Here is a 27921-nt window from a genome sequence, read left to right on the forward strand (position 1 = left end):
CACTGAAGGCACAGCAGCAAAAAAATAAACAAAAACAGACACTCTTCCCTTGGGACTCAGTCTAGAGAGAGGGTAAGGAGGACAAGGAGACCCAGATCACAACTTTCCACTTCCAGGAAGCCCAACACAAACTGACTTAAGCCAAAAATCAAGAGGCAGGGTGAGCTTCAGGCACAGCTTGATCCAACACTTCCAATAATGGCATGAAGATACAGTGTGTCTTCACCCTTCTGGAAGACTCTTTCATTGTGATGACAATGGCCCTCCAAACTCACATCTCCCAGCTCAGAAACCCTAGTTAACAGGACACGTCTCTCTCCAAAAAAATCCTTACCAAGTTACAAGGAGGTTTCAGTCATGCTGCTCAACTTTCCCTGAGCCACATAGGTTTGGTTGAAACCCCCAGAGCTCTGTTAGGAAGGAAGAAGAGGGTTCTGGGTATTGGATAGATTCCCACCAAATCCATGATGGCATTCCGAGAAGGGGAGCAGCTGTAGCAAAGGCCTGGAGGTGGGACCTTTCACGTTACTACGGAAACTGTGAGGATGAGTCCCATTTTGTTTTCGGATGAAAGAGGCTACCAAGTTAGTGAGTATGGAAAGCCCTTAAAAGATAAGCAGAGGAAAATAGATGGCGTCGAGGGCAACAGGGAGTCATTGGGGGGGTCAGCAGGGGAGGGACAAGATCCGGCCCCATGCAGGGCATGGACTTGACCAGGTGAGGCTGCTTCTAGGGCTTGAGGGGGAAATAAGGAAGCACTCAAGCAAAGCTAATTGCTCATCACCTGCTCCATGCCAGGTTACATGCAACCCGTGGGACCTGCCTTCCTGGAGCTTATAAAAGAATGTTAAAAGAGGGCAGTGTTGAAACAAAGAATTACTAATCAACTATAAACATGCTAAGTACAGGGGAGCCAGACAGGGAGCTGAATGTGGATATAATGGGGTACTGGCCCAGTATGGGGAGATGTCCTGGGATGTCTACTGCTGGGCCTTTCAGTTGAGCTCTTAGGCAGAGCAGGGCTGTGAGGGTGTTCTGGGCAGAGGGAAATGTAAGTGCAAAGGCCCTGAGCTGGAAGGACTAAGGTCGGCTCGAGGAATCCAGAGCAAACCCATGTGGCTGGAGCACAGTGATGAGGGGCAGAGCTTCAGTAGAAGTGGTTGGGGGTGTTTGTAGGGCCAGACTGTGGCACATGTGGGTGTTTGGGATCCTCATGGTAGCAGTAGACCCCAGAAGGGATGGATGTCTGGGAGCCAATTTATACTGACAGCTCACAGCTGCCACTTGGGCTGGAGGGTGGCTGGAGGGGAAGCAGGGAGGCCCCCAAGAAGAGGCAGGTACGGTTGTTGGTTGAGAGCGACGGCAGCTTGGATGCTGAGTAGTTGCCATGGAGGTAAAGAGAAGCATGTGGCTGGAGGCCAAGGGGGCAGGTCTTGCTGATGAGATAAGGTGGAGGGAGGACAGAGAAGAATCAAGACACTAGCTGGGTGTCCTGACCATTAAGATGGGGAGGCCTGGGGCAGGGCAGGTACACAGGGGAAGAACCACCAGGATCTCCTTCAAACTGGGCTGAGCAGTTGCAGTAGCCATTTAAATAGGTAGTTGTGATGGTTATACACCATCATGGATGAACCTAATGCCACTGAATTATATATTTAAAAACTGGCAAAGATGGCAAATTTTATGTCCTATCCATATTTAACCACCATAAAAAAATACAGGAAAAACCTTAAAAGTACATGAAACTCAAACTAAAATGAGAAACCCAGTTCTTCAGAGGCACTAGCCGCATCACAAAGGCTCTGTAACACCTTGTGGCTGGGGGGCACACAGAGAGAATGTTTCTGTCCCTCATCGCAGAAAGTTCTCCTGGGCAGCGCTGGCCTGCTGCCACTTCTCACTTCTGCCCAGGTGTCTTTTCCTGGCAATGTTCCTAGGGGCTGCTCTGAAACCTCACGCAGGGCCCAGAACAACACTCAGGGGCCTGCATGGCCTTTAGGTTGAATCCAGAAGCTCCTAGTGTCAGGCGGGGTCCTGGCAGCCAGCAGGAGTCGCTCCAAGTGGATGATTCAGGATGGTCATGACAGTGCTGTTTGCAAAGGTGTGGACAGGGTTGGGGTCATTCAACTCAGAAGATGAGCAACAGTGAGGACGTGTTAACACACGCAGGATGAAGGCTCACAGAGATGGTGGGCATCTGGCAGAGCTGCAGTCTTGGACCAAGAGATGAAGGGACGGCACCTGGGAGAGAAGCACCCCAACTTCTCCTCCTTCCTCCTTCTGCCAGTGCCCTCCTCACCTGCTGACTCCAGCAGAAATGGAAGGCATCAACCTCCCCAAACACAGAGCAGGGTGGAGGGGCTGATACCCAGCCCACCTGGGCTCCCTCTAATTTCCCCTTCCCCCACCTATCCACTGCCCATAGGACCCCATCATCCCCTGGAAATCTGTGATGCATTGACCACAATGCCCTTCCTCCCAAGCTCCCCCCAGATAAGGTTCCACCAGCCAGGAATCTCCTGCTGCCAGGAACAGAAACAACTGCAATTGACTGAAGCCGAAAGGCCCTTATTGGAAAGATCTCGGTGAGTTTGCAGAATGGACAGGAAGGATGGACAGCCATGGCTGCAGCCTCATCAGGGCAGGCTGCCCCATCCCGCGATACTGCACTTGAATACAGAGTGCAGGGACAGAAAGCCAAGTTTGGTCCCCTTGAATAGGGAAGCGGAGTGAGGACTGCTCACAAGCCAGAACTCCAACCCCAAAAGAAAGGGGGATGGAAGCCAGGAGGTCACAAAACGAACAACCATCTTCTTCAAGATGTGACCTGTCCATTTCACAGGGACTACACAGGGGTCCAGGATACAGAAGGAAGGGCCTCTGACACCTCCAGGCCAAGCAGTGGCACAAGCCACTTTTCAGGGACATCCTCAGGCAGGAGTGTGACATAAGCTGGGCAGCAGAGGGGCTGTCCTTCCACTGGTTCATACTCCTTGAGTCACAGGTGTTCCCTGGGCTTTCCCCAGCTCAGAAAGGGCCTTGGGGGCAGGGGTCCCCAGCTCAGAAATGGCCGTTATCAGGCCATTCCTTCACGGTCAGGTGAAAAGACGAACAGAAGCAGGCTCAGTCCAAGACGCATTTTATATACATGGTTTATTCCTCCCAACCCCCATGCTGCCACCCAGCCTCAGCAGCCCTCCCAGGGTGGAGCTGCCCGGCACCTTCTCTGGTGGGACTGGATCTCCAGAGGTGTGGTGGGGAAAAGAGGGGGAGCCCTAGCACAAGGCAGCTTCTCTGTGACCTTGCCTCCCGCAGAGAGGGGAGAGAGAAGGGAGGAAGGCGTCACAGAACTGGGGTTCAAATACTCAAGAAGCTACATGATAGAAGACAAAAGTAGCACGCTCCAGGGAAAGGGATCCCAGAGGAACCAAAGCCAGATACCGCCCACCAGTGGGGGCGTGAAGAGCCCGGGACCCAGAGGGGCGGGATGGGGAGAGAAGGGTTTGGGGGTAGAGGAGCCCGAGGAGGGTCCCACCCTGGCCGGGACTCCTGGGCACAGGGCAAGTGAGGCCCAGGGAGCCCTGCACTCGGCAATGCCGGACAGATGGAGGCCTACAGCTTGGTCAGGCCCAGCTTCAGTTTGTAGGGTGGGGGGCTGTCCACGAAGGCGTGAGATTGGGGAGGGTACGGGGGCCAGTCTGGCTCAACCACGAGGCCCTTGTGCTGCTCCAAGGTCAGGGGCTGCGGAAGGAGGAAGAGGGAGGGCACCCCTATCTCTGTTTACCCCAGCTAAGGGTGGGCACTCTTCCCCGCATTTCATAAGGGAGTGGAGAAACGCTACTCAGTGTCACACAGCAAGTCAGAGGTCCCTGACTCCATGGGAGAGGGGGTGGCCCAAGCCATGACAAGGGAGCAGCCCTCCTCCCAGCCAGCCCTGCTCACTGGCCCCGCCCACCTGGAACTTGAGGTGCTGGCCAGGCGCAGTCACCAGGGTGGAACAGCTCAGCCACAGCATCACCAGCACGGACAGGAAAAGGCAGCAGGCCAGGATCCAGCGCGGCAGCCCCGAGCGCCTGCCCCGCCCGGCAGGCATGCTCAGTGGCCTGGGTGGGGTCCGGAGACCATCCCTCCAGCCACAACCCCACCCCACCATCAGGGTCCTGCCACCCACCGGGACATGCAACTGAGGAAGTCGTTGTCCTGCAGCTCATCTGACCCTGCCTTGGCCCTGCTGCTGGTCTTGACTCGGATCTTGGCCTTCCTCACCTTGTCCAAGGGGCCTGCAGGGTCTGAGACACACCACCTCTCAGTGGCCTCCAGGCCTTCCCCAAGAGGCCACAGCAGCCATGGAGAGGGGAAAGGAGACCAGGACCTGGTGCAATGGAGCATGGAGTCCTAGAGTAGGCCTGAACTCTAGCAGACAGACCCCAGAACCCTGGGAGACGGACATGGAACCCTGGGAGATGGACCCCAGAACCCTGGGAAATGGACCCCAGAACCCTGGAGACGGACCATGGAACCCTGGGAGAAGACCCCAGAAGCTGGGGACATGGACCCCAGAACCCTGGGAGATGGACCCCAGAACCCTGGGAGACTGACCATGGAACCCTGGGAGATGGACCATGGAACCCTGGGAGAAGACCCCAGAAGCCGGGGAGATGGACCCCAGAACCCTGGGAGATGGACCATGGAACCCTCGGAGATGGACCATGGAACCCTGGGAGAAGACCCCAGAAGCTGGGGAGATGGACCCCAGAACCCTGGGAGACGGACCCCAGAACCTGGGGAGATGGACCCCAGAACCCTGGGAGATGGACCATGGAACCCTGGGAGAAGAATCCTGGAATCCTAGAGATGAACCAAAAAACTCAGAGCTGAGAGACAGAAATCCCAGGCTTAGAGGGCTCATGTGCTGGGAGGACTCCTTACGGCAAGAGGCCAGCAGTGGAAGGAACTCTGTCTAAGCTTGGACCTTACCCACATGCACCTCCAGGGCCTCAGGGTGGGACCCCCGCCAAGTCACCTCCACTCGCTGCAGATGGGCCCCCTCGTGCCCCAGGCTCTCAATCACAGGCTGGGTCTGGGCGGGGAACAAAACAGCACAGAAACCCTTTAGAAAGGCATCACCTTGGCCCTGGGCCACACCTCTCTGTGACCCATGAAGGCTATACTGTCCCATTCCCAGCTGACATGTAGTTCCACTGGCTACAGGGAGGACACCCTCCCTGGGGCCATGGGCTGTTACACCAGTGATGTTGTTCCCTGCTATTGTGGGCCTTTCATTTTTTCTTTACACCATCCTCCAGCTCCTGAGTAGGAACATGATCCAGGTCAATCCAATCGAATCACATGGATTGGCTGAGAAGTGGTCACATCAGGGCCAGAGTAAATCCAAGCTTAGTTAAAACTCCAGAGAGGTAGTAATCTAGAGTTTTAAACATCCACCTTGCTATCAGGAGGGGAAGTGCTTGCCTGGGAACAAAGCCACCACAAAAGAAAGCAGAGTCAAGGAGTGGAATGATACACTGAGCCTCTAGATCTAGCTGTACCTGAAGGACTTTGCATCCCATGTGCCAAGAACCAGTGTATTCCACCTTCTTAACCTAATCACTCACCCAACACTCCTGTGAGGCCCCTGCCAGATCCCTCACCTGGAACACCACCACCTTCCCATTGTCAGTCTGCAGGTAGTATGTCCAGGTGGAGGAGACGAAGCCCTGGGCCGAGTTGACAAGGTCATTGCAGAGAGTGGAAAACAAGTCCAGGAGCGAGAGGGCCCCACTTGGAGCTTCCAGAACCTTTCTCTGCCAAGGGAGGCCCAAGGCACAGAAATGTCACCAAGGTATGGCATTCACCAGTGGGAGGGGAGCTGGCAGAATTCAATGATTGGACTTCACTAAGTGGTTTGGGGTAACAGGGCTTCATACAATGAACACAGACCTCAGCACTGCATTCAACTTGCTGTTTGCTTTTGGGGAAGTGGATTGCCCTGTCTGAGCCCTGAAGTGGGATGATTCTCTTCCCTCATGGGTTGCTACAAGATTTCAGCTAGACAATGGCACAGCACAAGTGCCTAACATGTAGTAGCAGCTGTTATTAAAATTTTTACCATCATCATCCTTATTTCGATGGCATCAGGAGAGAACTCGTAATAGGAAGGAATGAGAACAGTGGGTTTTATGAATAGTGAAAGCCAAAGGGTGTGGAGGGAGATGGGTGAAGGAGAGAAAGGGCTTTCTGGGGAATCCCAGTCCATGGGTCTCTGGCTGAGATGAATGGTTTCCTGTGCCTCAGTTTCCCCTGATGCAGCATTCCCTTCACTCCTCCATGGACTATGACAGGTGAGCAGTATTTCTCCCTGGGGGCAGGGGCACTGTTTGTAGGTGCAACTAGGAGGCTGCTCCTCCCTGAAACCCAGTTCTGACAGTGGCCACCTGTTCATCGCAAGGAAAGAGCTTAGACCAGCACCTGGAGTGCAACAGGTGCCCAGTAAAGTTAGCTCTGGTAGCACTGAGGATGAGTGAGGTGAGGGATGGTCACAAGTCCTGGTGGCACTGGCTTTAAATTCCACCTCTGTACTGCTCTGTGTGATATTGGGGATTTGCCCTGAGGCCACAGGAGTGACACTGTCCCAGGTGCCTCCTGGTGGCATGAGGAATTTTGGATAATGCTTTGCATACGATGGCTGCTTTCTGCCATTTAATTCTTGCATGGTGGCAGGCAGTTAGGGGCAGTACTTCCCAAGTCACAGAGATGATGACTGAGGCTTGAGAGAGGACGTGACTCTGTTGAGGACACCCACTAGACCCAGAATAGAAGGCAGAGTCTGGGAGACGCTGGACTGAGTGCAGATTTAGAGGAGAAGGGAGGAGGGGGAATGGGCAGAGGGCCACAGGTGGGAGGGTGCCCACCTTCTGCTCCGGCTCCGGCTCCGGCTGGGGTTCCGGGTTCTGGCTCCAGCAGCCCTCACCACAGGCCTGCTGCTCTGTCTCCTTCACATAGGCCTCCACACAGGCTGGGGAGTGGGAGGGGAGGGGGCAGGGGGGAGTAACTGGGGGTGTGCCACTTCCCAGGCCACCTTCTCCCCACCTTGGCCCACCTGTATAGCTCTCACCTGCTTCACACTCAGCCTGGGTGGCATTGGGCTTGGAGCTCCTGGCCACAAATCGGCAGATGGAGAAGAGGCGGCAGCCACGCTCACAAGCGCTGATTAGGATGGCCCTGTCGAACTCGTACTGGGACTCGGTGGGGGCCTCCGCCTCCTCCTCCAGCTCCACCTGGGAGCAGGGACACGGGCTCAGGCCAGGGGGAGGGGCAGGAGAGATAGGAGTTAGAAGGATTAGGGAAGAGGGAGAAAATTCGGCTCCCAACCAAGATCTAGGAATATTGGGATGTGGTGGGGGGCCATGCATAACAGTGGCTCTTAGCTCTGAGGAGGGAGGGGGAAGGGCTATGGAGGACACTGGGTTTATGCAATGATTGTGAAAACGGGGAAGACAGGGAAATGGGGGGCGTCTAAGACTCCTGGGAGGAAGGGAGAGATGGAGAGGGACGCTCAGGCCTGAGGAAGGAAAGGGGGCTCAGGGAAGAGGTTTTGTCACCCTTGGGGTCTGGAAAAATTGCATTCTGGCTTGTGGGGGAGCAGTGAGGGTATGAGTGGGGACTGATAGCTATGGCGAGGAGCCTCTTGGGTGACAGAGAAGAGGGGATTGTCAGGCCTGAGGAAGGTGGGGGTGGGTGCCCCAGGGTCTTTGCGCAGCAGAGTGCAGCTGGAGCCCTCACGGTGGTGTCAACAGCCTCAGCACCCTCCCCGCCCTACGTTTGGAGTGATCCCCCATAATCCCGCATTCATCAGAAGGACCCGCATCCCCAAACCCTCCCCATCAGGACCCTCCAGGCCTCCCCCAGGGGTGGAAGAACATCCCCATCGGAAGGATCCCCGATGCTTGCGCTCGCCTCCAACGAAGGGACCCCAGCCCTTCCTCCACCGTAGGGACCCACCCCCATTGGAGAACACCCCCATTTCTGACCCCTTCCACCTCCGGGGAACCCCCGTCTCGCCTCCAGCGGAGGAGCCTCATCCCAGCCCCTCCCCCATCGGAGAGATGTGGGTCCTCGCGCGGGTGTCTCCTGCGCTTCACCTGCGAGGGCTGCGGGCTAGGGTAGCGGTCGCGGCAGCGCAGCTGGCAGTTCTGCGTGTCCCCGAGCTGCGGGGCGAAGGGGTCTCGCGCGGGCGCGGGAACGGCGGGCGGAGGCCGCAGCAGCAGCAGCAGCAGCAGCGGGAGCAGCGCCACGGGAGCCATGGCCGAGCGGGCGCGAGCGGCGCGGGACGCCGGTCGGCGCGCGGAGGCTGCGGCGGCGGGGACCGGGTCGCTGACGTCACCCGAGCGAGGCAGCTTGGGAAGGGGGGGCGGGAGATGCGGCGAACCCGCGGGGCAGCGGCCTGCGGCGCCGTCGGACTGGGGGCGGCCGGGCAGGCGGGTCGGGATGCCGTGGTCTCTCCCTGGTGTCCGAGGGGGCGGAGACTTCAGCCAGCGCTAGGGGTCAAAAGGAAACAAATAGGAGGGTGGGATGGGAGGCTCTATTTGCCGGGGGTATCAGGGAGGGCCTCCTCGAGGAGGCGACGTCTGAGTCGGCCACACCGGGAGGGCCCTGAGGCGGGGAGGAGCCTCTTGGAAGAAGAGGTAGGAGGGAGGTGGAGCTGCAGCCACAATGGAGATAGAGGGATATGAGGGTCGCGAGGCTGGGTCAGCCAAGCTCTTAGGAAGGTTTGTGACGTCTGGTCCTTTGACACCCAAGTCAGAGGGGCGGTGACTTGTGCACAGTGGCCTGCTGTAGCAAGCCCTCCCCAGCCGCTTCAGGGCCATCGCCCCTGGCCCTCATCCAAGGACCTGAAGGATCTAGCTTCCTTCCCCCGGTCTGAGGGGCTCCCGGCCCCGAGCTAAGTGGGACGGGCACAGATCGGCGCGGTGGGAAGGGTGCTGCTAAAATTTATAATTCTCGTAGGAAAACTTGGGGCGAAGAGACCCTCCTGGCCTCCATAACAACCACATTCTAGGTGACAGATTGTAGCCCCTTGATTTTCGCGTTAGGAAGTCCCCCGCGCTTCCTCTCTGTTAGGCATGAGAGCGAGGACGTCCCTCTAAGCCCGGTGCCCTGCAAAGATGACCCCTCTCTCGCCGGCGGGCCCTGCGCAGGTGCTTGCCGAGATCGCGCTGCAGCCGGCGCTTCTCCCTTCCTCACTCCGCCCCCGCAGACGGGGCGGCAGCCGCTCGCGGTCGCTAGGTCGGAGGGCGCTGCAGGCTCCGCTGCAGAGGAGGAGGGGTCCAGGGCACTGGGGGACCTGGCGCCCCCACACTCCCCCGGCCGGCCGCCGCGCTTTCATCTCCGCTGCCTTCGCCGGCCCCCACGTGGCTTAATCAGGCGCGGCTGTGCCTGGCGGACCCTGAACATCTGGAGCCCGGCGCGGCCCCTCCCCCGCCCCGCCCCGCCCCGCCCCTCCTGGGCTAGGCAGGGACAACCCTGCGGCAAGGGCCTCCAGCCTACGGTTTGCAGCAGGGCGACGGAATCCCGCGTCTAACCCTTTGCGCACCAGGCCCGTACCTTGGGAAAAAGTCCCCGAGTATGACCGATACTGTCCCCCATTTCACAAGTGGGAAACTTAGGCCTCTTAGCAGCATCCTTGGGCAGAGCTAGGCTTCAAGCCCACACATGTCAATTCCAGAGCCCCTGCGTGCTTAAGCTTTACACAATTACTGTCCTTCATTCATTCGAAACAAAGCACTTCCCAGGTATTTTCTTGAAATAGCCCATAAGAAAGTACTGGTAGCGTTGTCCAGTTTACAGATGAAGAAACTGAGGCTCCGGGTGGCAACGCGGCAGAAGAATGGGAGGGAGGGGTTGGCCCAGGTGACAAGCGAGAGAAGCAAGAGGTAGACAAAGCCTTGTCAAGGGAGAGGATGGGGCATCAGAGGCGTTGCTTAAAGCGCAACAAGGAAGGAACCCAGCGCCTTTTTGCGGAAGGGGAAACTGAGGCTAGAAAGGTAGGGCTGGGGGCCTAGCTCACCCGAAAGCAGGAATAAGAGGGTTTGATTGAAGCCCACCCACCCCCGTTTCCGCTGCACGAGGCCGCTGGGGGCGGGAGCGGAAGGAGGACTTGACCCCGGTCCCCCAGGTGAGCCCCGAGCCCCTCCTGCAGTTCCCGAGGGAGCAGGTCCAGGTGAGGGGCGGGAGGGCCGGCGGGCGGCCGGGGTCGGGTTTCAGGAAATCCGCCGACATTCCTTCGGGGCTTAAGAGGGAAAGTTGACTCGGCGCCGCCCCTCGGCACCCCCCCCTCACTTCCTACCCCCCGGGGCGGCCTGGCGGGGGCGGCAGGCTGGGGGCACTGCGGCCCGCCTGGGCGTGAATCAGCGGCTGGGCAGGCGTCCGGGAAGCGGTGGCCGAGGTCAGGGAGGGTATCGGACAAGCGCCCTTTGTCCCTTGCCGCCCTCACCACGACCCTGCTGACCCCTACCCCCAAGCTGGGTACAGGCTGGGGAGGAGGCAAGTCACCGTGGCGCCGGCAATTGCTAACATGGAGTGAGGGGAAAGGGGCACTGCTGTCCCTCCCCAAGGCAGCTGGTGCCTCCTGGACCCCAGAAATCCTAGGTTCTGCAGAATGCAGAGGAGCAGGGCACCCAGGTCTCCATGGCCAGATGCACACTGACCTTAACCTGGACCTAGGCAGCTCTGCACCAGGAGACCCCACCCTCAGTGCCCATGGGGTGTGAAAATTTAAAGGACAGAACCCACAAAGCTTGGGCCCCAGGCAGCCCAGCTCCCTAGGTTCAACCTCCAGGGTGGAAACGATAAAGCCTTACCTTCTCCAGCACACAGGTCCTGAAACTGGGTTCTGCTGTCCCAGTGCCATGTCCACTTAGGGCCTCATTGCCCGGTGGTCCCTGGGAGCACTGGCCTGGACACAAAGCAGCTAAACCCTATACCCAGGGGCCTGAGCATGGGGGTCTGGGCATGGGAGAGGCAGCTCTGTGCCCCCCTCACTCCCACTGGCTCTGGGTACCTGTGGGACCTTGAAGGTGCTGTTACCACTGCCCCCTCCCCCAGAAACCCCTGAGTGCCACAGAATTACACAGGGAGCTGGAGCTGGGGTTTCTGCCCCAACCTAAACCTTTGCAGAGGGTGCAAGACTGATGAGGAGCCCTTCCCCTAGCTCATGTGGGGCCCTCTCTCCATCTGCCCCCTCAGTACATTCCCAGCCACCTTCAAGGACTTGGGTCAATATTTGCCCAAAGTTCTGTCAACGCTAGTTCACGTTCCTGTGCAAAGACGTGGTGGGGCTGGTAAGAAGGGGTTAAGCTTCTAGGCGCACCAAGGACAAGCAAGGAGTCAAATCTTTTCCCTTAAAGTCAAAGGTATAAGGTAAAAGCCACCCAGAGGGCAGAGGGCAGAGGGCATGCTCCAGGATGGGCCTGGGCAATCATATCCTTCTATGGGTAAGGACCAGAGAAGGGTGGCTACCAGCTTGGGTGACACAGCAAGTCAGGGGCGTGGGCCTGGCTGGGACTCCAGGCAGCAGGATTCACTGCGACTGAGTTTTCCTGCTACTTGGGGGACTGTGAATTCTCCATCCTTTCATTTTGCTCGTTGAGCTCTTCTCCTGCAGCCCTAACTAGGCCCAGCATGGGGTATCAATAGCTCTGAGGGTGCTCAGCCTAAAGAAAATAAATTGCAAGAGAAAAATGAAGAGCTGTGTTTGAAAGACAATTTTAAAAGGTCTGTAGGGGATGGAAGGTAACCGGGAAGGGCAGGAAGCCCCTCTGAGAAGGAAATTCTTTAACCTGTGACCTGATAGAAGAGAAGGTACTTAACTGGGGAAAGATTTGGGGGAACTGCATCCCTGCAAAGAGGACAGCAAATGTGCAGAGCCCTTGTGATAGCAGCGAAACTTTGGGGGAGATGGGATTGCAGTGGCTGGAGCACAGGGAGGGAGAGCAGGGGAAGACAGAGGGAAAGAGAAAAGGCAAGGAGGGAGAGGGTGCTAGGGCAGAGAAGACCTGCTTTGCTTCTTTTAAAAGCTCCCTCCATCTGCTGTGCAGACAATGGCTTCAGGGTCACCGGGAGGTGGTTGGGGTGGCATCCCAGAAAGAGACTGTAGGGCCTAGACCCATATGAGTTACGAAGAAGGCCATATGAGTTACGAAGAAGGGGTCAGAATCTCCGCATGGGGATGTGTTTTGGAATCAGAGCCAACAAGATTTGTTGATGGATCGGACGTAGGGGATAAGCAGAGAGAGTTGTCACACACGCTTCCAGGTTCTCTGGCTTGAGCACCTGGGTGGATGGGGGAGCCTTTCTCCCAGGCCTGGGAATGACTTGGGGAGGAGCAGAGATGGTGGGGGGGACATTAAGATTTTGCTTCAGAAGCCTGTCCTCAGAGGGAGTCCAACAGTGCAGAGGAGGGGCTTGGGGGAGGGGTGGTGTGAATACTGGAAACACAATTCCAGCCAAGAACTGTCCACTCCAGTTAACCCTCTGGACCACCTGGCAAGGTGGGACTATGGCCCCATTTTTCAGATGTGACGAACTGAGGCCTGGGGACCACCTGCTCTAAAGGAAAATGCCCCTGGTGCTTGGCACTGTGCTAAGCACTTAGATTGTAGAACCTTCTACAGCCCTGCCATGTTCCCACAGAAACCCATAGGCTGGCTGGGAGTCACCCATTGTGCCCAGGGGTAAACTGAGGCCAAGAGGCCTGGTTTGTCCCAATAAACAGCAGTGTACCAGGCCAGGGCTTTACTCCTTCCCCTCGCAAACCCATCCAGAGTCTAGATTGGGAGAGGGATGTGCACAGCTACCCCTGCAATCCTCTTTACTGACAGTCCCGGGTCTGAGCTGGGAACAGGGCAGCCTTGAGCAAACAAGGTGGGAATTACTGAGCCCCCTCAGCCACTTCTACCCTTTGGCTGGTTAGGGCCATGGAGGGAGAGTCCAGGCCTCTAAGGGAACCCCTGGAAGGGGCAGTTAGAGCCCTTCCTCTCCCAGGACTTCGCGGCTGGAGGCGGGGCAGCGACTCAAACCATGCGGTGGAGACGGCCCGGAACTCTCATTTTGAGACCCCCCTCCATCGCGGCCTTGGAGGCCAGGAGCCTTTTTATCTTAGGCGCCCGAATCCGGTAGGGACTGAGAGGAGGGGGTTGAGGCGCTTGGGCCGGGAGGGGTCCCCAAACCCAAGCAGTGGCCAAAAATAATAACACGGGGAAGGATCCCTGCGCAAGAAAAGGAAGACAGACTACACGCCGCTCCGGGCAGCCGGCGTTACCTGAAGTCAGCGGGCGGCGGCCGCCGGAGCGATTACTCACTGCGTGGCGCACCCCACCCGCGGGCCGCTGAGCGGATTTTTCCGTGGGGGGGTGTCAATGAGTCCTGGGGAGGGCCTCCTTACCGCCCTCCTCCTGGGAATTCCTTCTGTCAGCTTGTGGGACCCCGCAGGCCCGGATCCCCGCACCCACCGGGGCCCATTTCTCCGCGTCTGCCCACTCAGGAGCTCCGCCCTGAGGCGCCCGGGAGCCTGCGATGAACCTCAGCCCCATCCCCGGCGACGGGAACAGCTGAGACAGGGCGAGGGCCGGAGCCTCTGCTTTCCAGCTTTTTCTCCGTCTTCCCTCCAGCAAAACCTGGTGCCCAGGCTGCGCGCGAAGGACCAAGGAGAGGAGGGATGAAGCGGGAAGGGGGGCGCTGGGCAGAGACCGGTGGAACCAGCGCGCCGAGGACGCGGGTTCAGAGGCGACTTTCGGGCCCGTGGGGAAGAAGTGGGGTTTGGAGATGGAAGCAGACCGGGCTCAGGGACCATTCAGTGGGGGGCGGGGACAGGATTGGTGGGGGGAACAGCGGGCCGGGACTGGGGGCCGCAGGGGAAACTGAAGAGGCACGGAGCTGAGAGCAGTGTGCAGGGAAATGGGCGAGGGTGTGGAAACAGGATTGGGGGCTCCAGGTCCCAGGTTGGGGGTGGGGAGCAAGGAGCTGGCGGGGTTGGAAAGGGAGGTCTCAGGCTGGTAGGGGCTGAGTAGGGGGTTCTGGGCCGCGGGACAGGGCGCGCGCGGTGCGCGGTGGGGCGGAGGCCGGACGGGTGGGGCGCGCGATGCCCGCGGGCGGGCGGGCGGGCGGCGGGGAGGCCGGTGCGGGGCCTGCTGCCCCCCCGGGGCCGGGCCGGGCCGGGGGCGGGGCCGGGCGGGGCCAGCGGCGCATTAGCGCCTTGTCAATTCGGCTGCTCAGACTTGCTCCGGCCTCCGCGCCCGCGCCCAGCGTCGTGCGGGCTACCCGGCCCGCGCCCTCCAGCGCCAGCCCCGCATCCCGCGCCGCCGCCGCCGCCACCGCCCGCCGCGCGCCCCCGGCAGCGCCGGCCCCATGCCCGCCGGCAGCCAGGGCCCCGCCGCCCAATCCGCGCGGCGGCCGCCGCCGCTGCTGCCCCTACTGCTGCTTTGCGTCCTCGGGGCGCCGCGAGCCGGATCAGGAGCCCGTGAGTACCCGGCGCCCTGCTCCCCTCTTCCCGCCTGGGCTGAGAGCGTGCGCCCGGGGGGCAGCCGCGGGGGGAGGGGGTGCGGGCGCCACCTGGACGGCCGGGAACAAAGGAAGGCGCCCCCGGCGCGGCCCTCGGGGCGTCCTCACCTGCGGGGCGCATGGCGCCGCAGTCCCCCGGCCCAAGGGTCTGGCTTCTGTGCCTGAGGCCTTCTTACCTGAGCCGCCCAGCCGAGGACTCCCGGCCTGGCCCCCTGGGGTCGGGGAACCGCGGCCTGGGACCCTCTGAACCGCCGGGACGCGGCGGGCGCACGAGACAGCGTCGCGGCAGAGTCTGCGGGGCACCTCTCCCGGGCGGGGGCGCACGCGGTAGGCGCGCTGGGTACCGGCCCCGGGCGACCCCCCACACCCAGTGGAGCGATGAGCCCCGCGGGAAAGGCGGGGCGGGAGGGGGGCCGCTCTGGCCGCCTGGCGCGCGGCCCGGGGTCCCCGGGGACGCGCCTCTCCGCGGGCCGGCGCCTCAGCCCTCCCCTGACGGGACCCCTAGCGCGGAGGTCCTCAGAGTCCCCGCCACCAGTGGGCTCCGAACAGTTACCCGCCAGGCTGTGCCGGGCTGAGAGTCTCCAACGAAAAAAATCTTTGTGAGAGAGTGGGTAAGAAGGAGCGGGAGACAGTGAATCCGGGCACCGCGGGCCCAGCCTTGATAGGGGGGCCCGCCGGGAACCCACAGCCGGGCAGGCCAGGACTCCCGCCCTGTTGGGACCTCGTGGCCCCCGGCACTCTCCAGCCCCTGACTCGAAGCACACCCCCGCCAGGACACCATCTCCACAACCAGACCCGCTCTGGGACACACCCAGAGACACACAAAGACTCACACTGGCTTGTGGCCCGTCACCCTCGCCCTCAGACGCACACACACTGCATCCCAGATGCACGCTGGCACACCATCGAAACACACACACATTCCATCCCTGACACACACACATTCGTGGTCACACACTCATTCCTCAGTGGAGGCAACACAGGGGCACACTCGAAGGCACAGCCTGCCCTGGACATTCGCCGTCACTCCGCCTAACCCGCCCAGGCGCACAGGTCTCCTGGGACGGGCACACACTGCCCCTTGGGCTGTCCCACACTACTCAGAGCTGTTTGCAGGCTCCCTGCGGTGCTCTTCCAGAAAGGGCAGGGTCTGGGCAGCCCCCAAGGGAAATTGCTGAAAGGCCAGCATGTCCAATGTGCCTGGGCAGATAAGGGGCTGCTCCAGGCCCTCCCTGGGTCCCTGATAGCTCTGCCAGACAGTGAGCAGCGCCTGTGAATGCCACCATTAGTGGCCGGCTTTGTTTCTCAGCCTGTAGAGCAGCAGGCGAAAGTGGGGTGGAGGGGCTGGTTGTTGTGTGTGTGTTTTTTACTTTAAGGGGAAAGAAATTAAATAAAAGATTCTCACACCTCGCAATATGTTTCTACTTACGGTGTGTCTTAGCACCTGACTAGCAGGCGGGTGGGTAGTAAAGTATCTGCAGGTATCAGCCACACAGGAGATGGGGACCCCCACAGGGACACCAGGACTGAGGCCACCCTCCTGCCTCGCTTGCAGAGAATCTCACACTTTTCCCTTTTAAAACACATGGTGTTCCTTTTTAATAACGGCAGTGGCTCCAGATTGGGAAGGGAGAAGGAAAAAAACTTTTAAAGGCCCCAGCTCTACGGGAAAGGTGGAGGTGGGGGTAGGGAGGACTGTCCAAAAGCCTAGCCCAAGGATCTGCTTTGGGGAGCCTTCTCAGTGGCCCCCCAAAACCAGGCCAAGGGCCCCACAACCTCAGTGGGCTGTTCCCAGCTGTGTTGCCTGGCCTGAAATGTGTGCACCCCAGTCCCAAGTGCTTGGACCCATTGTTTGGGAGGCTTGGAGGGAGTATGTAGTCAGTCAGGACTCCAGAGCTGGGAGGGCTGTAATCCTAATAGTTCCTAGGTGCTGCAGTGTGTTGGGCTCTCAGGACATCATGATCTCATCTCATTAATCTCCCCAGCAGGTAGGACGTATTTTCTTCCCATTTCAGGGAGGAAGAAACTGAGGGGAGGGGGAAGCTAAGTACCCAGGTGCTCCAGCTGGGATTGGCACCCTCATCCCAGGAGGAGAAAGCCTCCCTCTGAACTTTCCTGATGGGGGACTGGCCTTTCCAGACCCGCTTGGCTTTGCCCTCTTGCCCTGTCCCTGGCCCAGTCCTGGGAGGGCAGCTGCAGCAGCTGGCAGGCAGGCAGGCCATGCCAGCCCAGGCCAGGTGGGTGTGGCAGAGGGGCAATGCCCCCAGCCAAGACCACTCCCTAGAGTACCCCTTCCTGGCTCGGCTGTGCCTTTGGGTGAGGGGCAGAAAGGGTGTGACCCACCCCCAAAAGGTAGAGAGTGGGCCTGGGGTCCAGGCAGGCCTGGCCATGCCTCCTACTGTGCTGGGGGGTAGCCCAGGCAGGAAGCAGTGGGTGGGCCAGGGCAGAGACGCTGGCACGCCCGAGTTCATGCTGCAGGAATTCCGAATTAGCGGGCGGCTGGCTGCCTGGGACCTCCGGGGCGGCCCCCTGGCCCCCCGCCCCTGGCCGCCCCCGCCTCCTCAGCTCTGGCCCGCTCAGCCGGCTCCTTCGCACGGATGCTGAGACCTCCAGCGAGCCCTGGGCTAAGCCCCAAACACAACTGCAATCCCAGGCTCCAGCAAGAAATGGCCCTCAAGCCAAGTTTGCCCCGGAAAATTGTCAGGGCCGGCTCCTGGAACTGTGTCCACCCCACCTCGCCCATCTGGGGCAGTGAGGGCCAGCATGGGGCAGCCGCTAGCATTCAGCGGGCCTTCCAGGGGGCCAGAATCACCCTGTCCTTGGCTGCCATCAGCGGAGCTGAGCTACCCCCAACCCCTTTGCCCATGGCAGTCCCTCCTACAGCTGCCTGGGGATATATTTAAAATATAAACCCCTCAAAATCTAGGACTAACTCCTCCCTGCAGGTCAGGCCCTGCTGACCTCCTAGACCTCATTTCTTTACTCCTGCCCCAGGACCTTTGCACTTGCTGCTTCTGCTGCCTGGATACCCTCTCCTAGGTATTTTTATGGCTACTTCTCTTACTTTATTCAGGTCTCAGCTCAACTGTCACCTCCCCAGTCAGGCCTCCATTGCCACTGAGCTGCCACTACTGATTTTATGCTTTACTTCCTCCCTCATTATTTTTCTTAGATATTTATTTGTTCTTTTTCCTGCTGCTCTCTTGGATTCAAGGCCCACTAGGGTAGGAATTTTGGGTATCTTGGTCACCATTGTGCCCCCAGCTTCTGGCACAAGAATGCTCCATGAATGAATGAATGAATGGATCCTCACAACCACTTTTGGTAGAGGCAGAGGCCCTTTCTCAGAGACTCAGAGAAGTAAAGTGACCAGCCCAAGCTTCCACAGTAAGCTGGAGACTTTCAAACCCCGGTCAGCCTGGCTTAGTGATTGCACAGAGTTGTCCTTAGGATGAAATTTTCATTCCTCTCAACTTCATGGGCCTGATACCATCATGACCACTTCCCAGATGGGGATACTGAGACTAAGAGAGGGTGGCAGGGGCTTGGAATGTGCATCCTCATCCCCTTCTCTGGGCCTTGGTTTCCCCTTGGATAAAAACAGGCTTCTCTTTGGTTCTAATCTCCAGAAGGAGAAGCCCTGGGCTGCCCCAGTGGCAGGCAGGAGGGAAGACATCAACACAGCATCCCTGAGGCCCAGTACCCAGAACCTAACTCACACAGAACACAGTTTAGGAAGTCACTTCTCATCTGCTCTTCACAGGGGCCCTGGGGAGGTGACATGAGTTCTCTTATTCCCATTTTGCAGAATTGGAAAACTGAGTCAGGGGAAAGAACGATTATGGCGGTCCCTTTGGATGGGGGTTAGGGGTTTAGAATTCACCCCAGCCTCCTTCAGTGCCAGTGGTGGAACTTTGGAGACCGACAAATCTGAGTTTAATTATGTGCCCTTCCCCTGTTTGGTGACCTTGAGTAAGGGACTTGATTATGCAGTTTTTTCCTTCATAAAATAAGCAGGATTCTAGGAGAGGTCAGGGCACCTCATTTTTTCTTCTTTTTTTAGCAGTTTAAAAAAAATTAAAGTATCATTGACATATAATGTTATGAAGGCTTCACATGAACACTGTAGTTTCAACAGTCACCCATATTATGAGATCCTCACCTCCCCCACTGCACTCACTGTCCATCAGCATAGTAAGATGCTATCATGTGTCTTCTCTGAGGGTGCTGCTTTTTCAAATTGCCTCCCCACCCAAAGATACCACTATGTGTGAGGCTCTGGGTGAATTAGAGAAAGGACTCACAATCTTTTATTCCTACTTGCCAAAAATAAAAGGAGTTGAAGCAAAATATAAAAAGCAGACTAGTAGTTGTCAGAATTATGTGCAAAGCAAGTCACTTGGATTTGAGTTTTGTAACTACTTCTAGAGCCTTGAGCAGGTGTCAAAGGCCCTGAGTTGTGCCATCGGACAATCCTGGGCATATGTCTCCGCTTTGCTGCCAACCTTGGGCTGACAATGTGACCAAACTGAACCTCAATTTCCTTATCTATGAATAATAGCTCCTTTGCCAGACTGCCATGAGTCCTGGAGATCTTGTCATGGTGGGGGTGCTCAAGGCAACTCCATCCCGGGCCTAACAGGTGCTCACTCCTCTCTGACTCCAGACACAGCTGTGATCAGCCCCCAGGATCCCACACTCCTCATCGGCTCCTCCCTGCAGGCCACGTGCTCAGTGCACGGGGACCCACCAGGCACCACTGTGGAGGGCCTCTACTGGACCCTCAATGGGCGTCGCCTAGCCCCCGAGCTCTCCCGAGTGCTCAACGCCTCCACCCTGGCCCTCGCTCTGGCCAACCTCAACGGATCCAGGCAGCAGTCGGGGGACAACCTTGTGTGCCACGCCCGTGATGGCAGCATCCTGGCCGGCTCCTGCCTCTATGTTGGCTGTAAGTGGGCCTCCAGGACACCCAGGGCTAACTCTTGGGAGAAGCATTTTCCTCTGGAGAGAGGCAGGAATCTTGAAGACACTGGCCTGGGGTGAGAGATATGGGCCTCTGGTGTGGGAATGAGAGCCTGTAGACAGACCCCACCCAACACACATACCATTCCCTAGAGAGCCAGGCAGGTGGCCATGCCAGCATCCACTCTGTCCACTCCAAGGTGTGGGCCTGGCTAGTGGCTGGCAGCTTCCTCCACCTGACCATGGCCAGTCGAGACCCTCAGCCCCCTGTACCCTCGCCACCAGTGCCCCCAGAGAAACCTTTCAACATCAGCTGCTGGTCCAAGAACATGAAGGACTTGACATGCCGCTGGACACCGGGGGCCCATGGAGAGACCTTCCTGCACACAAACTACTCGCTCAAGTACAAGCTGAGGTTGGTGGTGTCCCTTAGGTGGCTTGTGTTCCAGCCTAGCTGTGTGGCCTTGGCCAAGCCCGCCCTGTGAGCCTGGTGTCCTGTCTGCACTCTGGGGCTGCCATGGGGATGTCTGGGGGTCCAAAGGGATCCTTATACATCTTTATCCTCCCTCCTGCCCCCACAGGTGGTATGGGCAGGACAACACGTGTGAGGAGTACCACACAGTGGGACCTCACTCCTGCCACATCCCCAAAGACCTGGCTCTCTTTACACCCTATGAAATTTGGGTGGAGGCCACCAACCGTCTAGGCTCAGCCCGCTCCGATGTGCTCACACTGGACATCCTGGATGTGGGTGAGCTCCCCTAAACCCCTGGGTCAGCCTGGCCTACCAGGGATCCTGCCCTGCCACCCACCCGCCAGCCCAGCCCATGGCTGCAGCTCCCAGGTCCACCCCTGAACTAGGCATCCACCCATCTGTCCCCAGCCTCCTGAAGCAGCCAGGATACTCCCGCTCTGCAGAGAACACCTGGCCTGGCTGCCTCCCCCTCTGCAGCCCAGGTGTGTGGGAGGGGGCCCCAGGGGAGCTAGGAGGGGGCGCCCAGGTCAGGAGGCGCCCCAGGAAGCCACAGCCTGAAGCTGGGTGGAGGGGGGGGGTGTGCAGGCTGGAGGCAGGAAATGGATGATCTGTGAGCAGAATTGGGCCTAATCTAATTAGGGTGTTTCTCAGCCCCAAGCAGGCCTGTGCCTTAACCCTTTCGGCCCCTCACCAAGGCCTCGGGGGAGAAGCCAGCCTGCCCTGCCACCCACAGGGCTGCCAGAAGGATCCACAGAAGGCCTGTGTCCACCCAACCATCCCAGCCCTCTGGCTTCGCTTCCTCAAGTCCTGGAGCTGCAGGGGGCATGTTCTAAGTTTCAGTTGTCCCTCTGCAGCCAGCAAGGCTCTCCTATTGAGGACCTTTGTAAAGGAGGAAGGAGCTGGAGGTGGGCAGTAGGGAATCAGGGATTGCTTCTCAGGGGTCTGGCAGCCTGACAGACCCCTGGCCTCCTAGGCATAATAATAATAATGTCATCGGTCCAGGCAGTGTCTGTTTTTACATAGTTCCCTGAAGATAGGATTATGTTTCTCCTGTCACAGATAATCACGGTGATAACAGCTAACATTAATTGAGTGCTTCTAGGTGCTGAGTGTTTCCCCATATTATCTATTGTAATCCACCCGTCCTGGAGTTGCAGGGGGAAAATGGAGCCAGGTGCCACCTAAGCCACGTTGGTCAGGGATTTGAACCCAGACAGAGGCTGGCCAGGTCTTAGGACAGCCAGGGGACTAAACCCCACCCTGCCCTGCAGTGACCACCGACCCCCCACCCGACGTGCACGTGAGCCGAGTGGGGGGCCTGGAGGACCAGCTGAGTGTGCGTTGGGTTTCCCCGCCTGCCCTCAAGGACTTCCTCTTCCAAGCCAAGTACCAGATCCGCTACCGAGTGGAGGACAGCGTGGATTGGAAGGTGCCCGCCCCTCCCTCTGCCCTATCCCCCTCCCTCTGCCCCCAGCCTCTGACCCTGCCCTTGACACCCAGGTGGTGGACGATGTAAGCAATCAGACTTCATGCCGCCTGGCCGGCCTGAAGCCAGGTACCGTCTACTTTGTGCAAGTGCGCTGCAACCCCTTTGGCATCTATGGTTCTAAGAAAGCTGGGATCTGGAGTGAATGGAGCCACCCCACAGCTGCCTCCACCCCCCGCAGTGGTGAGCACCCCAACAGTGCTGAGTGGTCGGAGAGGCGCCCCAGATCAGCCGGCACCTGTATTTCCTTGTTTCCTCCAAGAAAGCAAAGGTCTAAAACGGGTAACCCCAAGGGCCAAAATATGACCCCTGGATGTATTTTCTTAGGCCCGTCATTTGAAAAAAATGTTAGACTTACTTGCAGAGGTTTAAAAACAAGAAGTTTGAATACAGATATCCTCAATTCTCTAGAAAAATTGTCTAGAAAAGGTAACAGGACACAGTCAGTGTTGCTCTATCAGCAAAGGCTGCCCCTTCAGGCAGGGCCCTCACTCTCCAGCTGCCGCACCCCACCTGGCCTGTTTCACCTTCCTGTACCCCCTCTTCAGCCCCTAAGGGCAAGCAAGTTTGAGACTCCTGCTTTTGAGGCAGATTGGCTGCCAACTCTCCTGCTGACGTGGCTTGGTTTCCCTTCTGTCAAGGTAGCGGGCTGGGTATGGTCAAAGGCCTGGGTCCGACCTCCACCATGTCATTTGCATTTCTCTAAGCCTGTGGACCTCCTTTCTCGCCTTTGTGAAATGGTATGAAATCTGTTATTTGAAATGGCTGGCCTCAGCTGCCCCATCTGGAAAATGGAACGATAATCAGGCCTGTCTTGGGCTCTTGTTAGGGTCAGATAAGACATTCCCTGGAAAGTGCCTCCATGGGTGGGCACCACCAAAGGGTTTGCCAGTAGGAGTTACTGAGGCTCCCATCCCCTGCCTCCCCCCAACCATGGTTTCACCCCAAAAGAGGCCCCCTTTTCTCAGGATAGCACACTGAGGTCCCAGGAGGTTCAGCCAGCTCCTAGAGTCACACAGGGATCCCAACTTAGTTTGCTGGAAGTCCAGGCCCCCATTCACAGGATGATGGGGAAACTGAGGCCCAGAGAAGCTCCCAGAGCCAAGGGAGGGGCAGAGCTGGGCTCCAGCCAGTTCCCCAGCCCCCAGCTCAGGGCCCCTCCAGGTTCAGGGGTAGGCGTGAGCTAGCACCGCTGGGAGGGGCCTGAGCCTTGGCCCCTGCTCGTGCCCAGCACCTGCGATTCTTGCACGGGAGCCAGCAGGCGGCTGTGTCCGCTGGGGAGGCAGGGGAGGCCGGGGGAGGCCGGCAGGGACGGTGGGGGCCGGGGCCGTGCCAGGGCCTGTCAGCAGGTTCCCGGCATTATTTATGACGTGAGGCCGATGTCCTTATCTGCCGGCCTGCTTGGGGCTGGCTGCAGCAGCTGGACCTGCAGGCCGGCCTCCCACCTGGCCGTCCCGGCCCACGCCTCATCCCAACGGCTCATGCACTCAGGCCTGTCCTAGGGACTGTCCTCGGGGGTCTCCTCGAACTGTCTCCCTTCATCTCTCATTCTCCCTTCCTCTGAGTCTCTCCGTATTGCTGCCTTTCTCGATTTCTGTGGCCCCACATCCCAGGGGGATCCGACATCCCTGCTCCAGCCCCTCTCTTCATCTTCCTCTCCTCGACTGCCAGGGACTGCTTTCTTCCCTGCATCTCCTGTCTCCATCTTTCCGTTTCTCTATCCCTCTCCCTGCCCCCTGCTCTGTCTCTGCGTCCCATCCCTCTGGCCCTGGCCACTCTCTGCCTGCCCCCTCCCTTCCACTCACACCTGGCTCAGGCCACAGGAATCGGTTCCTGGAGGAGGTCTGCAAGAGGAGCTCCCCTCCTTCCCCTGTCCCCCACCTCCTCTGGGGCGCAGCAGGGCTGGTGTGCTGGGCCGCGGGGAGGACCGGGCCCCGGAGAAACTTGAAGGGTGTCGCCTGAGCGGGTACACGGCCCGCCGCGCTGGGCACCCTCCCTCTCCTGCCCGCGCGCGCCCTCTGCCGGGCTCGCCCTGACGCTGCCGCTCCGCCCCCATCAGAGCGCCCGGGCCCGGGCGGCGGGGCGTGCGAGCCGCGGGGCGGGGAGCCGAGCTCGGGGCCGGTGCGGCGCGAGCTCAAGCAGTTCCTGGGCTGGCTCAAGAAGCACGCGTACTGCTCCAACCTCAGCTTCCGCCTCTACGATCAGTGGCGAGCCTGGATGCAGAAGTCGCACAAGACCCGCAACCAGGTAGGAAGGAGAGACCGGCGGGCGAGAGGTTGGTGTGGCGGGCGCGGGGAGGACGGTCCTCAGCCCCAGACACTGCTTCCTTCCTTCCAAGCACAGGACGAGGGGATCCTGCTCTCGGGCAGACGGGGCGCGGCGAGAGGTAAGGGGGCCCAGGTGGGTGGGTTGGCAGGGAGGGACAGAGGATACTCCTTGTGGTCACAGGCCACGGGCCCCCACCCTCAGCTTAGAGTATGAGATCGAATACCTTTCTCCTTCATCTATTTATCAGCATTTATTTAACACCTACTGTGTGCCAGGCCCTGTGGCCTTCAGCCTAGTAAGAGCGTCTGAACCCCTGAAAATACCCAAAATGAAATGTCATCTTCAGGAATCAGTGAACATATTTCACCCCCATGGGGTGGATATTCTTCTCAGATTGAGAAATTATGGCCAAGAGAGGGGTAGTACCCTACCCAAGGTCACCCAGCTGAAAGTGGCAGGGCCAGGACCTGATCGAGGGCTTCAATTTCTCTGTGGTGCTGGCCCCTCCCAGACTCCCTGCTTAGCCTGGCTTCCCCTCTGCTTGCAGGTCCTGCCAGATAAGCTCTAGGGGCTGGGGCCACCCTCCCTGCTGCGTGGAGACCTGGGGGCTGCACCCAGATTGGGGGCCACCTCTGTACCCTCACCTGAGGGCGCCAGAGCACCCTCAGCAGGAGCTGGGGTGGGTGCTCTGATGGTCATATCTTTGACCTCCATGTGAGACCACACTTGGGTGCTCTCTGGTGTGTGTGTGTGTGTGAGGGTCAGTTAAGCCACCCCAGAACCCATGCCAGGGCCAGGGGTGAAGAGGGCTCATTACTCCCCCTACCCAGGACCCCTCCAAAGAGTCTGTAAATAAACAAGCTCTTTAGGTGCCCTGATTGTGAAGGTGTTTGGGGGCGGGAATGGCCTGGGGTGGGGGCTGTGGGGTTTAGGGGAGGCATGAGGAATCCTAATTACCTTTTGTGATTGTAATCTTTGCCTCCCAGAATTTCAGCTTTTTTCTTTCCAGTGCCTGAAATATCTGGTTCTAAACTCCTTGGAGGTGTGATTCAAAACACTAGAGTTTCTACAGTCAGGGAAGTGGGGCAGTCCTGCACCCAGCATCCCTGGCCTTATGGAGCCCCCTCCGCAGGCACACAGCCGAGCACCCTAGGACACTGAGACATGGAGTGGCTGTAGACCAAGGGTTCTTTATTGTGGGAGGCATTGTGAGCTCGAGGAGGGTCAGCAGCCTGGTGAGCCATGACGCCAGCCAGCTGGTGGTCAGGGCTGGGCTGGGCGCCATCCACCTCATTTCCCATCTCCCTCGGCATGTCCCTGGGGAGCCACCATCACTCGGCAGATTCCGAATCAAACCTGAGGTCCTGGAGAACCTCACTGATCGCCTCCATGGTTTTAATTACCCTACAAGAACGGATGGGAACTATAAATAAAACCCAGATGGGGTGAATTAGCTGCTGCTGTGCTGCTCTGAGGGGGCTGTGGAAAGCCCCGGGGCCCTCCTGCCCCCCGCCAAACCTCTAGGCAGCACTAGCAGCTGGGAAGATCACTTGGGTGTCTGGGAGGGTGCCTGGAATGGGGGGTGGGTGGTCCCATAGGTCAGAATAAGCAGGGAGAAAGGCCATTTTGGGTGGGTGGGTGCCATCAGGAGAGTGTGCAATGTGACCATGGCAGATATCGCATGGGTATGCACATGTGTGTGCTTGGTGGGCCCTGGGCAACTGTGTCCAAGCTTCAAGTCCAGCTAGGTGATGGGGATTAGCGTTTATGAGGTGCACAGCTGGGTCCCAGAAATGCACAGCAAGTCTGATGGGTAGCTGCAGGGTGTGAGTGCTGGAGGAACGTGTGCTGTATGTCTGGGAGCCACCAGGTGAGGACTCTAGTGTGCACACCCTAAGGGTTGTGTTCAAGTCCAGAGGGTCAGCCAGGTCTGACCCGGCCAGCCCTGGGGCACACCTGGCTGGGGATAGATGCTTGTTGGAGGGTGCGTGTGCAAAGCTAGCATGGTCAGTCCATTGGGAGGCAGGGCTCACTTCATCTTCAGCCGGCGCATCTTTAGGGTGTCCTCCTGCCCCATCAGCTCTGGCGCCCCCATCAGCTGCAGCAGGGTCACCTGTTGTTGCAGAGGTGGGCAGCTGGGTGTCACAGCGGGCAGAGGCCACCCCCTGCCCTCCCACCCAGTTCAGGGAGAAAGGGACCCTAAAACACCCAGACAGGCAGCACAGGGGTGGGGCCACGGCGGGGAGTTGCGAGGGGCTGAGCTTCGCACCGGAGGAGTCCAGGATTCAGTTTAGAAGGGCTCTGGAGGAAGAGGGGATGAATGGGCAGGCCGTGGCTTCAGTGCGGAGCTCGACATGGATGCGGCCGTATGTGGGCGTGGCGTGGGAAGAGCGGCAGTCTCAGCCAGGGATTGGTGGCAGAGTTGGAGTAGGCAGGGCGTCAAAGTCTCAGGGACGGGGTAAAGAGTTATAATCCCAGAGTGGAAGTGGACTAAAAACCTAGACTGGGATTGGGGGGTTCTCATAACCCCAGCGGCCTGGCGTGGGCGTGGCCGCACGTGGGCGTGGCGTGAGAATACCGGGGTATCTCGGCCAGGATTGACTGTAAGAGGCAGAGTAGGCGGGGCTTGGGGGCCCTAAGGGAAGAGGGGGCCCAGATCCTAAACTAGGATCTAAGGTTACTCGGAAGGGGTCGTGGGCTGGAAATCCACGCCCCCAATCTGCAGGGGGTTATGGACGACATCTGAAGCGCTAACAAATTCTAGACAGCGAGGAACGTTCGGTGGGCGGGGTCTGGGCATCCTGGACTCGGGCTGAGGGCAAGGGTGGGGTGGGAGTGTTCTGGGACTCAAAATCTGAGTGAAAGTGGACAGAAGGGGAGGCGACCACGGACTCAAGTAAAACCTTGGTGGAGGTTTGAGGTGAAGCAGGAAGAGGTGGGGTCTGGGGCGCCGGGGCAGGATTTGGGTGGAAGGGAGTCTAGCCCCTCCCCCAAAGGGCTCCAGGTGGACCACCGCTAGAGAGACAGGTAGTGGAACAGTGTACACGCGGCCGGGGGTCGGGTTCTCACCGTGGCCAAGCGCGTCTGCTCCAGCTGCTGCAGGCTTCGCACATGGCTCGCAAGTAGCGGCTGCTCTCGGGGCCCGGCCAGCTCTGCCTCCACCGCCAGTACCTCCCGCGAGGCGGCGGCGAAGGCCTGGGTCACCTCGTGCACCGTGCTCCGATAGCTCGGGAAGTCGTAGGGCGGGCCGCTGCGCAGGTACTGGCGGTGGCCTCTGTGGCAGGTGGGAGTCTTGAGACTACGCCCCCAGGCTCTCAGGCCCTGTACCAGCATCGACTACTTGAAAGTCCCCCAAGGAGAGTCCCTGGACCGCAGAGTGTGGAGGACACCCTGACTCCCGCAGGGAAATCTGAGACGGGCCCACCTCTTATGCGCTTGGGGAAAAAAAGAGGCGACATGCGGAGTGGGACGTCGGGCAGTGGGGACGCGTCCTGGGTCCCAGCGAGGGAAAGTAAAGGTCTGGTCTCCCTACAAACCCCGCCCCACCTCTGAGAGTGCAGCCACTCAGGGACCCAGCTCCGTCCCTGGGCTGCCCACCCTGGAGCGGGCTAGGGGCTGAGCCCTGCGACCCATGCCCGCCCCAGCGCCCGCACTCACTCCTCCAGTCGGCGGAAGGCCTGCGCGCGCTCAGCCTGCAACTGGTGGATGCGCTGCACCAGCGTCGGGATCGGGGCATCTTCCTACGGGGCGGGAGGCACGGCTGTGGCGTGAAGCCGGCGCTCTTAGGCCAGCACCGCCCGCCCCGCGCCTGTTCGCGCTCGGGCCCGGGCTCACCCAGGGCCACAGCCGCTCTTCGTGCTCCGGGACAACGGCGGCCGTCTCAGCACCGGCCACTACTGGGACCGCGGACTTCACCGCCACCTCGGCGACGATCATGACTGCGCAGCCCCGGCCCCACCCGGTACTAGGCTGATCCTCTGCGCCTGCGCCCCCTGCAGGCCCGGAGGTGTCACCCCACCACAGCCTGTGGCCAACCAACCCGAAAACCTGGAAACTCCGGAGAGAAAAGGGGAAAGACTAGGGGATTCTCAGGACTTCCACCCACTGCCCCTCTCCGCTTGTTCCCGTCTAGTGCCTGCCTTTTCCTGTCATGTTTGTCGTGGAACATATGGCT

General features: G+C 59.2%; 3 protein-coding genes across 13 annotated transcripts; 1 reads left to right on the forward strand and 2 right to left on the reverse strand.

Annotated features, from left to right (window-relative positions):
* Positions 1–3136: 3136 nt before the first annotated feature.
* TMEM59L (transmembrane protein 59 like) lies at positions 3137–13472 on the reverse strand. Of its 3 annotated transcripts, none has more exons than XM_017674471.3 (9): positions 13319–13472; positions 8142–8537; positions 7115–7277; positions 6912–7015; positions 5652–5804; positions 4978–5080; positions 4172–4289; positions 3956–4073; positions 3137–3741 (listed from the first exon to the last, which is right to left on the reverse strand). In XM_017674471.3, exons 2-9 carry the CDS (start codon positions 8301–8303, stop codon positions 3613–3615), a joined length of 1050 nt encoding a protein of 349 aa, XP_017529960.3. In that variant the 5' UTR covers positions 8304–8537; positions 13319–13472; the 3' UTR covers positions 3137–3612. The 3 variants fall into 3 exon arrangements, with proteins under 3 accessions (XP_017529960.3, XP_036859708.2, XP_036859707.2); XM_037003813.2 differs by lacking the exon at positions 13319–13472 and adding an exon at positions 10860–11098; XM_037003812.2 differs by lacking the exons at positions 5652–5804; positions 13319–13472 and having other exon boundaries at positions 8142–8527.
* An 819-nt stretch (positions 13473–14291) lies between these two features.
* On the forward strand, positions 14292–24775 carry CRLF1 (cytokine receptor like factor 1). 6 transcript variants are annotated; one of them, XM_037003808.2, is made up of 9 exons: positions 14292–14515; positions 19223–19504; positions 19804–19933; positions 20100–20269; positions 21265–21422; positions 21494–21662; positions 23539–23726; positions 23818–23865; positions 24295–24775. In XM_037003808.2, exons 1-9 carry the CDS (start codon positions 14404–14406, stop codon positions 24313–24315), a joined length of 1278 nt encoding a protein of 425 aa, XP_036859703.1. In that variant the 5' UTR covers positions 14292–14403; the 3' UTR covers positions 24316–24775. The 6 variants fall into 6 exon arrangements, with proteins under 6 accessions (XP_036859703.1, XP_036859704.1, XP_073076409.1 ...); XM_037003809.2 differs by having other exon boundaries at positions 23823–23865; positions 24295–24442; XM_073220308.1 differs by lacking the exon at positions 21494–21662.
* A 142-nt stretch (positions 24776–24917) lies between these two features.
* Positions 24918–27738, reverse strand: REX1BD (required for excision 1-B domain containing). 4 transcript variants are annotated; one of them, XR_005057373.2, is made up of 5 exons: positions 27582–27738; positions 27405–27487; positions 26817–27021; positions 25704–25860; positions 24918–25151 (listed from the first exon to the last, which is right to left on the reverse strand). XR_005057373.2 is itself a non-coding variant. In XM_017674517.3 (5 exons), the coding sequence occupies exons 1-5, from the start codon at positions 27681–27683 to the stop codon at positions 25079–25081; spliced, it is 543 nt and encodes a 180-aa protein (XP_017530006.3). In that variant the 5' UTR covers positions 27684–27738; the 3' UTR covers positions 24918–25078. The 4 variants fall into 4 exon arrangements, 2 of the variants coding, with proteins under 2 accessions (XP_017530006.3, XP_017530007.3); XR_005057374.2 differs by having other exon boundaries at positions 24918–25170; XM_017674517.3 differs by having other exon boundaries at positions 25781–25860.
* Positions 27739–27921: the final 183 nt, after the last annotated feature.

This window comes from Manis javanica, chromosome 13 (assembly GCF_040802235.1).
Source record: "Manis javanica isolate MJ-LG chromosome 13, MJ_LKY, whole genome shotgun sequence".
Classification (NCBI taxonomy): domain Eukaryota; kingdom Metazoa; phylum Chordata; class Mammalia; order Pholidota; family Manidae; genus Manis; species Manis javanica.

Excerpts from the sequence above, each read along its gene's own strand:
- TMEM59L (XM_017674471.3), bottom strand. The coding sequence starts at position 8,303 with ATGGCTCCCGTGGCGCTGCTCCCGCTGCTGCTGCTGCTGCTGCTGCGG. Across the intron at positions 7,278-8,141 it reads CTAGCCCGCAGCCCTCGCAG|GTGGAGCTGGAGGAGGAGGC; the intron begins GTGAAGCGCAGG and ends CCCTGCTCCCAG. Across the intron at positions 5,081-5,651 it reads GGAAGGTGGTGGTGTTCCAG|ACCCAGCCTGTGATTGAGAG; the intron begins GTGAGGGATCTG and ends TTCCCCGCCCAG.
- CRLF1 (XM_037003808.2), top strand. The coding sequence starts at position 14,404 with ATGCCCGCCGGCAGCCAGGGCCCCGCCGCCCAATCCGCGCGGCGGCCG. Across the intron at positions 20,270-21,264 it reads ACTGGACATCCTGGATGTGG|TGACCACCGACCCCCCACCC; the intron begins GTGAGCTCCCCT and ends CCTGCCCTGCAG. Across the intron at positions 23,727-23,817 it reads CGCACAAGACCCGCAACCAG|CACAGGACGAGGGGATCCTG; the intron begins GTAGGAAGGAGA and ends CTTCCTTCCAAG.
- REX1BD (XM_017674517.3), bottom strand. The coding sequence starts at position 27,683 with ATGATCGTCGCCGAGGTGGCGGTGAAGTCCGCGGTCCCAGTAGTGGCC. Across the intron at positions 27,488-27,581 it reads AAGAGCGGCTGTGGCCCTGG|GAAGATGCCCCGATCCCGAC; the intron begins GTGAGCCCGGGC and ends CCCGCCCCGTAG. Across the intron at positions 25,861-26,816 it reads AGCAGACGCGCTTGGCCACG|GTGACCCTGCTGCAGCTGAT; the intron begins GTGAGAACCCGA and ends CTGCAACAACAG.